At 38.3% G+C, this 12133-nt stretch overlaps 1 protein-coding gene across 1 annotated transcript; it reads right to left on the bottom strand.

The window, feature by feature from the left end:
• Positions 1-929: 929 nt before the first annotated feature.
• On the bottom strand, positions 930-11553 carry LOC104271348 (pumilio homolog 2-like; the record flags this gene model as incomplete). Its single annotated transcript, XM_009865983.1, has 8 exons — positions 11446-11553; positions 10955-11142; positions 10143-10315; positions 6543-6813; positions 6136-6229; positions 4081-4206; positions 2782-2921; positions 930-1068 (listed from the first exon to the last, which is right to left on the bottom strand). Coding segments are annotated over exons 2-8 (1123 nt in total), but the record flags the coding sequence as incomplete, so codon positions are not given.
• Positions 11554-12133: the final 580 nt, after the last annotated feature.

Here is a 12133-nt window from a genome sequence, read left to right as displayed (position 1 = left end):
GCTAGAGCTGTAAACTCCGATTGTGTGAGGTAAATGACACAAGGCAGTCCTTGAGCACCCAGAAACAAACCAAAAATTACTTCCTCAGGCTGTGAGGCATTTCACAGTACCGCCGACAGGAGGGAACCTGGGAAAGTCTAATGCACTCGCAGCTCCCATTAAATGTTATTTAACTCAACTACGTAAAATCTGAACTTTCTTACTGAAGCACTCACAAATTCTTCTCGTTCAGGAAGCTGTACCAAACACTTCAAAGTGATGCTGAACTTCAAGCTAATGCGTTGTGCACTTAATGAGACGGGTACCAACCCCCCAGAAGCAGCGTTCCCTGGGTAGGCCAGAAGCCGTGCACACCAGGAGGATCGGAGGCTCCAAGCTTTGGAGTACTTCCACTTAAAGCACGTTGTGATCTTCAGAAATGATTAAGCAGTAAATTTAAGTTTTCTTATTTTGGATTCTGAATGCTAGATTTTATTATTTTATGCCACAAGTGAAAATTTACTTCAGAAAGACAAATTAATACTTCCTGTTAGAATCACAGAATCATTTAAGGTTGGAAGATCAACCTCGAAGATCACGCAAATCCAACCATCAACCCAACACCAGAATGACCACTCTCTTGCATCAGAGTAACCAGACAACTCATGACCATTTAAGAAAGCATGTAGTTGCTTCATTATATATGGAATTATCCCACAAAAACCTATGATACTCCTTGGGCATACATTTGTAACAACACAGAGAAAACGTTCCAAATAAAAAAAATGCTAGAGGAACTTCTTGTGCTCCAAGTTAATCCAACATTGAACTACATAAAACTCAATTATAACCAACTTATTAGAAACTCACAGGACTGATAGTGAATCTCTTGCCTAAGAACATCATTTTAATTTTCAGTGGTTCTCTTAATCCGCCCATAACACACGTACCTGGCATGCCCGTAGCAAGACCTTGACCGAAAGCCAAAGCTGGATTTGCCGCCGCAGCTGCTGCGAGTGACTCTGCCTGCTGCCCTTGCTGCCCCTGGTTGGGAGTAAGGGGGCGCTGAGTTGCTCCAGCACGCAGAACCTGGAAAAGACCAGTACAACACTTTCCCTTTAAAAGGTAAGAAAGCAAGCCCATCATATGCTAAAAAAAGGTCTAGAAGAGTTGCTTTGCGTATTTGAGGCCACTCAGCTCTGATTTTTCATTTTGGGAACACTCTACTTCATTACTTTTAAGGATATACACATACAAAGAATAAAAGGCATAAACTATTTCGTTGACAAGTGACAATCAAATATCTGCCCTGCTCCAGACAGCAGAACTGATGTATGTTTCATCAGCAGAAACGAGTATGTAAGTAAGGAAGAAAATCACTAAGTGATACATTTATGATCGGCATTATTAACTGAACACCTGTCCTTCCTTGATAAATGCATTTGTTTACACCATTTTTCAGGCAATTGAATGATGTAAGGCTGAATACTTCAGAGCTTGTATAAGCTCATCTAAATAATTAACACTACACTGCCAACTGCTGTAAAAAATGCACTCACTAAGTTTTAAGAATTCACGTAACACTCCATTGCCACACAACTCAAGTTTATTTTATTTTGTTCTCACAGCGTATCTCTGGGAATCCGACTGAGAAGCAATTTAAACACCTGCAATTACTCTATTCCTTGTGGTTAAAACAATCTTTTCCAGGTCCAAAATAAGAGAAAACTATTACTTACGATACATCCTCAGACAGTATCTTACATGTGATTTGCATAATTTAGTCATTTATTTTGCAGAGGAAGTAAGGAAGCCCTGGAGGGCTGATACACCTTCAGTGATCAACGCAGTTCCCTGATAACAATGCTAAGTAGGAGGAAAGATCCACCTAATAACTAAAACAGCGATGAAGCTACTCTGGAACTTCATGGTAACTTTGTCTGTGAAGAACTTCTCGTATTAAATACGAATGGCACTAGAATTAACTATATGGCTAGTTAAAAAAAATAGTAAAATATTTACATTCATTCAAGCATAAGATCATTGTAAGATTTGTCTCTCCTTTGCGGAAAAAGGCCATTTGTTTAAACTGAAAGATCACGTAACAGTTTTAAGAAGTATCTGGTGTAACAACAGAAAATGAGCATTTTTTAAAACATTACTTAAATGGGAGTTTCAACAAGTTCTTGTAACAATTTATTACTTTTCATTTACCAAGGCAAAAATAACATGCTACATGGTGATGTTGTAATACAATTATTCTGTCACATAAGAACATGAAGGGCAATCCTTCCTCCCCATGAAACAACAAAACTACTGGTATTATTTCCCTACTTTTCGAAGTGACAAAGAAAAATGCGTACCATGCAATTTTTCAGTTAACCAAGACAAATTCAGATCATTTTTTTCCCAAGCTTAAAAGAAAAAACACCTTCCCTATACTAAAACACCTTTTCTTCATCCACTTTCTAGATTCGTTTTTAACTTTACAATAATTTTTGAATAACTGTACAGGCAGCTTTACAGTGACATAAACTTAACAGCACAGTAACCTGGATTAAAGGAACTATTTTTAATGCTTTTTATTTTAAAAATTGAGACTGCAAAATAAGTTGAATATTTAGCAAGCAGTAAGTGAATTTTTGAAGACAATGATAATCAGTAGAGTAAGGAAACCGAGATTATTTTAGTAGTCATTATTCGATAAAACCCAACAACTGAATTACATCATTTTCTTTCAGAAGCCGACCCATATATACTGAAAAAATGATTTAGAGGCACATTTTTTTGTGAAGAACATACCGGTTGCTGTCCCTGTTGTGCCTGTGAAGCCGCTTGCTGATTTGCTGTGGTATTTGCTGCTGCAGCTTGCTGCTGAAATAAATTGGCTGGATACACCCCCCATGGAACACCATAATACTGAGGTGGAACCACAGCAGGACCTAAAACCAGAAAAGCTGATTATTCCATCTGTAGTTAAAATAATTGTTTACACTGTTTGTAGCATCCCTCATTGTACTATCTTCTAAATGTCCAAATGGAAACTGGTATTAAAAACAAATTAATTTCCATATTAGCCAAAACGATACATAAACACAAACAGGTTAAAGCTTCACATCAAGCCGTATCTTCTCTATGAAAAAATACTCTTTGAGACTTGGGTGACAAAGAATAAACTTTAAAGTAATCAAAGCTTGTATACCAGAGAACACTCAAAATGAGTTTCCACAGATGGAGGAAAAAAGATCATTTCAGAACATCAGAGAACGAAAGAATTCATCCTCCCCAGAGCGACGCACTGAGGCTTTGGTCATCTATTTTTCCTCCTCTCTCCGTTTCCTTCGCCTGACAACACAACTATTGCTCCTGCCTCCCCTGCCCCCTGCGTCACACACTTCAGAGCGGGCACATTTCCCTCTCCCATAAAAGAGGTTCCATAAAAACTCCACAAAGAACCCGCAGAAGAAGGAGCTCCCTACACCACTGCATTGTACACATAACGCATTCGGGTATTTTAGTTCTTTCTACTGCTTTTCCTGTGAAGCCACCAACTGGAGACAGAGGGTTTTTTTCAAAATGTGACGCTCAGGTCTGAGCACTAGCTGAGACTTGAATACTCAGCAGTGTTGTTTCACAGCGGTATCTATTAACTTTTTAAGAGGTTTTCCTGGGCTTGGGGTTTATCTGTTGTCTGGGCCTTTCAGCATGCTGCAGAATGAGAAAACCTGGAATTAGAAAAATCAATGCTCTGAGCAAAAATATTCAAGGAAAGGCTAGCTGTATCATCTTTTGAAAATATTACTTCTAATGTCAGATGAAATCTTTTTAAAAGATAAACATTTTTAGAACAGAAGAAACCCAATTGTTGCATATAAAAGTCCAGTGTAAAGAAATACTCAGAATCCATATATATAACAGAAACTGAATCTGTTACCTTTGAGCGAAAATTTTAAAAACTGAAATATTAATTTTCCTACAAGTATCTCCTTTCTAGAAATACATTTACAGAGACTAAAAAGGATGGATTTCAGCTTTTTTTTTTTTTTCCCCATTTTATTCAGTAAAATTATCAAAGACAGACACTAGAAAGCGTTCAGTTACCTGCTAGGGTAGCTGCTGCAGCTAATCCAGCTGCAGTGTATGGGTCAGTACCTGGAGGAGCAGCACTGATAATGTATGGGTTTGGCACAAAAGCAGCTGGAGCCAAGCCTGCTGAGAATACGCCTGCTACAGTAATAAACAGAGTTTAATTATAGCTAGCATACTTAGCAAGCATCATCATATTCAAACTAATCAAACCACAAAGCATATCTGTTAAAATCAGAACTGCTTGTACTTTGGAAGTTGCTACGAGCAGGTACACCATTACAGAAATCAACACTTCCATGTCTTCTCACCAGTCCTTTCTTACTAATCCCAAGGCCTAACAGCTTTGCTTTCCTGCATCTACAGACTCCAAGGACATTTCTCTTCTGAAGTGTCTATCCACTCTTACATGGAAGGGATCGTTCAAAGTGGAATTTACCTTACCTAACTTTAACTATGTGAAAGTTGCATTAGCCTTGCAACTGAATCTGTACCATACAAATCATCTAGTGAAGCAGCCAGATAGAATCAATGAGCTGCTAGTGATAAAAATCTCATTTTTTCAATGACAATAGGAAGGAAAAAAATAAAATCTAACCAGATAGTGTAAATCGGATACCTGGCTTTTAAACAGCCAGTTATGAGATGCTAATCTTGCTTTCAAGAATCCAAATTTCATCTAAGGATTGTAAGAGAAAGAGATAACTAAAGGGACTCGGTCTATCAAACAAAGCATCGCTACTCATAGTTTCCCCTGTGAGTCAGGTTCACACACTTTCTCCAACACTGGGGCAGCAACTATTTCAACAAACACAGCACATCAAACTACGTTCCTCCTTCCAAATAGAAGGCTTCTCACTAAATTTCTATCAATATGCACATCAGAAGCGCCTGCATTTCAAAGGGGCAAGAGGCAGCGGATTGCCTGGTCAGCACTTCATGCAAAGTCAGGGCTTCTCTGCAGTTTAGAAGTCAAAGACGGGCAGAAGTCAGGACTTGGGGACTCACATAACCGTCTCAATCTGCCACTCTCCCAGCTCTAAGACTGTCTCAGTCAGCTGCAACACACTGACGAGCTGCCACCTCTGCCTCCAGGCTGCCCGTCCCTGTCACTTCGCAGTCGAGCTAAACGTGGGCTGGGAAAAGTGTCCCCACGTGGGAGCAGAACCCGGACACATCCCTCTGGAGATGCTGCTTCCTACTGTTGCCCATCCTCCTGACCTTAAGAACTCTTGTTCCCAGCCAGAGGAAGGAGATCGGTGCACATGCCTCAGCGGCCTCGTGGTGGAGAGTAGAAGAGCAGGAATCTTTACACCTGCCCTACAGCACCTGAATTTGAGGAGCCCCCTTGCTTAAATAAGGGATTGCTTCCCTGTGTATTCCAACCTTCCTCACCCTAAACACACAGCTTCCCCACAGCGCCAGATAAAAGTGTTGTTGCTGAAATACGGCCTCCTTGTTGAGCTGCCAGGACACTAAGAATTTGGTGCTTTAAATTAATTCACTGAATTAAAGGGACAGTAAAAATATGCTCGCTAAAGAATTCATTTCATCACAGAGGAAGATACCCGCAAGAATAAAGAGCTGTCTTTTTAAAAGGTGCCATTGACAAGGAAGAATGAATTAATAAGCACAAAAGTTTGATTTCAAAATGGCATTATACTATGATTTTTAACTGGACTGTAAAAAATACTAAACTGCCAGAGTAACAGAATTGCGTATTTTTGTTATTTTAGTAAATAAATAATAAATAACGTCTCTATCACAACTTAGAGCAGAAAAAGTTTTTTCACTTTTACTCCCACTAAAATTCAACTACTGCACTATGCAAGCAAAAATAATCATTTCTTTCTGATATGACAGTTCAAAGTAGGTAAAAAAATTACACAACAGAAAACTAAGTACAGGACAGTCTTAAGCAGTCTTTCTGAGCAGTTTTCAGGAGAAACACTAAAATGGGCCGACTGGTCAGTACCCATTTGAATTAGAACACTGTGAGGAACGCCAAAAGGGCTACAGCAAAGCAAAACCCCCACTTGTGCTGCCTGCTGCACTTCACAAAAACCTCACCTATGTGCGGCTGCTGGGCCGCAGCCAGGGCGTATTGCTGCTGCTGGGCTGCTGTTAACTGTTGAACAGTCAGGGCATTAGTCCTCTGGAAAAGCTATTGGGGGAAAAAAAAAAAAGAAAAAGAAAAAAATGCATTTCAAAAGTCAGGAGTAAAATCTATCAGGATTTACTTATAAAAAAATAATAAAATTTTTAGAAAAATTAAACCACGCTTCCGTCCTAACAAGTTACAAAACTAAAAAATCATGCACCAATATTCTTCTAGACTGAATATACATTTATTTGCCTTTGAGTAAGTCACAGACAAACAAAATTAAATGCATTACATGCTTAAATGACTGGTTATCAAAGAGGATAACGCACAACTTAAAGGACCAGTTTGGCACGTTTTCAAATCCAGTACTAACCTGCTGCTGAGAATTGTAGTCAAAAAGTCCTACAGTAGCTCCTGAAGAGTCCATCTGTACCTGATTGCCAGGATAGTCAAACTGTAGAGAATCGAGACCAACTTGTTCCATGGCATCTAGATTCTGATTTTCTGGATTTGAAAATTCTTCTACCAGGGGCTTGTGGGCTGTAGGATTGGGAAGTGGACCTAATCCCTCTGTGTTACTGGGATTGGGGCCCAAGCGCTCAGCTACTTCTGTTGGGGAGGCTTGACGACTTCCAGGGGTACGACTGTTCAGAAGAAATTCAAGACAGACTCTTCAGTCTTAAATAAAGCTGTCCATGGACAAAGCACAGCATTTCTATTTTAAAAGGATCTCTTTTTAAAAGAACTCACAGACTTTACAAAGGGAAGTGACAGACTGATTTTAACCATCATGCTTTGATGGCTCAAGATAAAGGACACATTTCATTTCAAAGCATAATTTTATTTATTTTTCTGAACTTTAAGACTATACAGCTCTCTCCACTGTGAGAAAAACAAACTAATCTTTGAGGTTGTTTCGAGTGAAATGGAGTGAACCGTGGTCAGCTTTTGGGATAGCTCTTTACAGCACTTGGGAAGCGATAGGCATTATTAGAAGACATATTAAAGAGAAATTAAAAAGAGAAAAGAGAAAAAAAGGAAACTGCCAAGTGCACCTCATGCCAAAAGAGAGAGACATAAAACTTCAGCTGGAAAAGACAAACATACAATACAGCAAGTATCTTTCACATCTCAAAAGCAAACAATACATCTTTTCACCTTAACTAAAATGGACCAATAAACTGCTCAATTCAGAATTTGACTGAAACATTTCATTTCCTACGTAACTCATGTAACAGACTACACTACACCACATGACTGGACAGGGGGAAAAAGTGTTCCTAATATCATCCTACTGATTCCGTTTCAGTCTCCCCAGGAATAAATACAGCCTGTTGTTCCAGAAGAAAATCTTTAGGATGAAGCAAAACGCAGGCATTTGATTTCTGCTGACTGTGAGGCAAGAGACGTGGAGCTGGAAATCCTTTACTATGTCAAACCCCTGAAAGTCCTTTTTCCAGGTACAAAGGGCCGGTGGGGATTGAGATGCCGACAGCTATTCTTACACATCTCTAGGTGCACTAGTATTTAAAATTCCCAGCAGAGGGGATGAAAACCTCACCAATACTACTGACAGACCCAAGAAAGAAACACAGCTGACCCACCACTATGTGTTTATAGTAAAAGTTGAATTATCCTCTCGTCTCAGCCAGCTGTATGGACTACATCCCCACTGACTTCAGGGGAATTTCTGTGCACCTATAAACACCTACAGACAAACACCTGAAGCAAGATGTTAACAGATGCGCATCCTAAACACGTTTCCGTGCCTGTATTTGGTTAGATTTAGGGAAACTTCATTTGGGGTGGTAACGCACATTCTGTGTCAGGCCACGCTGTTTAGACAACTGAATATTACTGGCAAAAACCTATGTCGACTACCTGGCAGGAGTTGTGTGACGGAATCTGTGTGTTAATGGCAGAACTCGGTAATTACGTATCGTTTCTCAGGAAACATACAACTTCCAGACAAGTTTGCTTGGTTTTGTAAAAAACTTGGCTCAAATATAAAATACCATCTGGCAGGATGAAACTACCTTTACCCCAGCAGCGCACGGCCAGACCGGTGCAGTAAGCTGCTAATTCTAGGGTAGAGCCAGCCTGGGTACTACCTGTTCTCCTCCCTCTTCAGGGCTCCAAGGGTAAAGAATCTGTTCCTCACTGAAGCACAAGATTAAATCTGCTAGGACTTTCGTATTTGCTGATACCGACTCTGAAGACTGAACAGCTAGAAAGCAGTCTTTTAGAGAGTTTATTCAACATACGATCTATTACTTGGGACAAAATACTTGGAAGACAAAGTAGTTACACTCATGTTTTGTTTTTTTTAATGTAACAACCAACCTGATGATGATAATTTCTAACATACTGGCTACCATTTAAGTATCCTCGCTAGCAATCGTGTCTGCTCAACATACAAAACTTGAGTTTGAATTCATTTAGTACTCCTTATTCTTCCCAAGTGACATACAGTATCAACAAAGTGAAGAACAAAAGGAAAAAAGGCAGTTATTTCAGTACATATTTTAGTTTAAAAAAAGCTGTAAGTACAATAAAATAATACAAGGAGGAGGACAGGACAAAGTTTTTTTTTGTTAATACTTATGTTTACCTAATGTAAGTTGCTCCTTATACTGGTGCTGTTCCGTTGCTATAGTTAAAGTTGTGTCAATACTTCAATTATAAACCTCTATTTGGAGGGCTTCACACCACCACTTTATATGGCCCAGTTAAATTAGACAGCCTTAGTTTTTTGAGAGGTTTACTGGCTTTGGATGCTTTTTTGCACTTGTGTATTTTTTTAATCATTTCTCTCTTTAAATAATATAAAAGGTACTCCGCAAGCAACTATTTCAAAATTGAAACAGACACTGGTAAAGAAAAGCAGAACAAAATTTATTCTGCGTTTTCCACTTACATTATTGAAGGTTACTTTGTTTATTGTGCTTTGTTTATTGCGTTCTGCAGCATGCACCCGAAAGGAGCTAATTTGAGCTCTCTAATACGCTTGGTATTATATGCTTTTCAATAATATGTCTTGAACAATAGACTTGAAAAATCCCTCCTTAGCCTCAGGTAAATACATTTTTTTTAAAGGGTAGGAAATACTTACGTACGGGATTCAAATGTGCATTTTAATATACTTGTTCAGTTATGAACTAATGAAATCACAACTACTTGGTCACGTTCATCACAGTAATCCAAATGTATGAGTCGCATTCTAGGTTTTTTTTTTTATCTTGTTAGTTCTTCTGTATGACAGTGACAAATGCATCGCAGTCAGTTAAAAAACAAGTGTTAGTCCTTTAAAAATACCCAATTTAAAATGCAGTTTAGTATTAGAAAAAAACCCCAGGCTAGTTGTGTTGTCATATAGGAGTTCACAGTTCAAAAGCTCCACTTTGGTCCAATTTTTTTTCCCTAAGCAAACAATCAAAGCACAACCCCATTCTATACTGTGAACAGGTGACACGTAACTTTGGGAATAGGGAAATACATTGTTTCTCTGTAGTCAAATAAATGGCTTCTACAAGGACTTTTGTGGAGAAAGAATTGCGTTAGGCTGTGGTACCCACTAGCGAAACTAGAAGGAAAATCAAAATTCTTAGGACTTACTCTCTATAACAAGAATCAGATGTAAAAGTTCTAGAGTATTAAAAAGAAGTAGAGAGAGAAAGGAATTGAGTTTGAAATTAAAAGGGTTAAAGTTTTCATCCCTCTTTAATTCACCACGTTTTGAAGGTACCCATTTACTTGGAATAATTCCTGTATTAAGATGAATTTGTCTCATGAGAAGTGACACACACATTTAATGACATCCTAAGAAACATGTGGCACAGGGGGAAAGGGAGGATGTGAGGTAGGAAGAATCAGTCTGCAGCTGGGTAATGTTTAAAGCTGACACACAAACCAGAACTGTAATAATGCCCTTAAGAGACATGCTTGTCTTCTTGAGAAACAGTTAAAAGCTTACTTAAAATCTTTGCAATCGGCATCCATTCCATTTGGCAAACCTCTGCCATTTATTTTAGTAACATCCTCATCATCTCCTTGTTTAAGATCTCTGTTTTTGTCCTCCTCAAATGGAGAAGCCTTGCCTTTCTGATCTCCTTTCTCAGGTCCATCTGTTTCAGCATCTCTAGTGCCCTGAGGAAAAAGAATCTGTTTGATTCTGAATATTGAACAGAACACAATAGGAGCACCACAAGGTGACCTAATTCTACACTACAGTGCACGTAAACAATACAAACAGTTTGTTTTCAATGAAATTGCATTTGGTGGGTAACTTGGTCGTCAAGTTTCAACCACATGCAATTAATAACTGCCAAAATGTGAAAAGGAATGCCAAGATTTATAATGGAAGAGCTAACTCAACCTTAACTATAGCCGTGCTGTTAAAGCAGTAACACTTCAAATGAATAAACTTTATTTTTTACACTTAAAACATCTAGCACAAAACAAACCCGTACGGAAACATAGAACAGGAAGAACTAGAATAAAAAGCCCATCACGCATTTTAAATTAAGCTATTTGCAATTTTTTCCCCATCTTTATTTAAAGATGTTAGGAAAGTACTTTCAGACAGCTATTTATTTAGTCAAGATTCCCAAACCACTTCCCTCTTTCTGCCCCTCCAACCAAGGAAGACAGATGGCAACTACACACTTCTTTCTAAAGAGAAGAGGTAAAAAAGGAAAATGGACAAACAGAGCAGAAAATACAACCATGTCAGACAGTAAGACCATACTATGTAACTAGGCAAGCTCAACACACTGCATTACTTACAAAAGCTCCTTTCCTAAACCGGGAATCCAATTTATCAGCTGGAGAGGAACTTAACACATATTCTACCATGCTCACTCCAAGGCCACCACTTTCTGATCGTGGAGACAATACAGCATTTACTTCACTGTTTCCATGAAAACCCTGTCCAGGCTTTCTCTGTACCATAATAGGTTGGGACATAGAATGGTCTGTTAAAAACAAACAAATAAATAAATAAAACTATTGTATTTTTCTAAATACAATTTGTAATGTTTTTGCATTTCATTACAAAGGCGATATCAAACAAGAACAAAATCAAATTAAAAAAAAAAATCACAAATCCCAGTTTCAAAAAGCGTTATTGGCACACAATCACCGGTGCAGTATACATTTTCACAATTAAAGGAAAATAAAATTTAATAAACAACTAAAAATTTATAATATTAATTGACTTTGAAATAAAATTTGGTAAATATGCCTGATTTTTCAATACATATACATTGATCACTTACGAGGAGTTCCCCATGCAGTCTCTCTCCACTCATCACCAAGGAATATCCCTTTTTGTCCATCTTTTGCTGAATCATCAGGTTCCCAAAACTTTTTGGCAGGTAAAAGCTGTTCCAAAAGAGAAAACACGTTTTATTTAAAATACACCTATAAATGGGCAAAAAATAGCGATACCATTAAGAAGATATGCAAGTAATGAATTTTAGCTACCAGAATCACATTTACAAAAGGAAGCACCATTGTCAAAGAATAATTATAAACACTTTGAAGTGATGTTCTGAAACTGATTCTGTATAAAGAAATTGCCCAAACAACCCCAACCAGACAGAGATTCTGGTTAGAAGAGAGAAGTGCAGAAGATAGAAGCAGCTGTGAAAAAAGTCAATCGAATTAATCGCTGTGTTAAACCAAGTCAATCCTCTCAGAAACTTTAGCTAACACTGTGTTCCCTCCACGTTGGCTCAAAAGCTTGGCCTTAGTTAGTTAACACTGGAACGATAATCAGGAACAGCAGCAATTCATTGCGAACTTCTACTCCCTTAGAAATGCACCGTGTTCTAAATTTTATACACGTTGGTTGCAAGTCAGCAATATGCTGGTCAGAAATCTGTGACACACACGTTTGAAGTTCAACATACCAACAATTTCCTTTAACTGTAGGATTTTTTTCATTACTATTTCTAAAGCAGG

This window comes from Apaloderma vittatum, unplaced genomic scaffold (genome assembly GCF_000703405.1).
Source record: "Apaloderma vittatum isolate BGI_N311 unplaced genomic scaffold, ASM70340v1 scaffold32463, whole genome shotgun sequence".
NCBI classification, from domain to species: domain Eukaryota; kingdom Metazoa; phylum Chordata; class Aves; order Trogoniformes; family Trogonidae; genus Apaloderma; species Apaloderma vittatum.
Note: the sequence above shows the minus strand (reverse complement) of the source record. Positions and strands in the feature narration are given on the sequence as shown.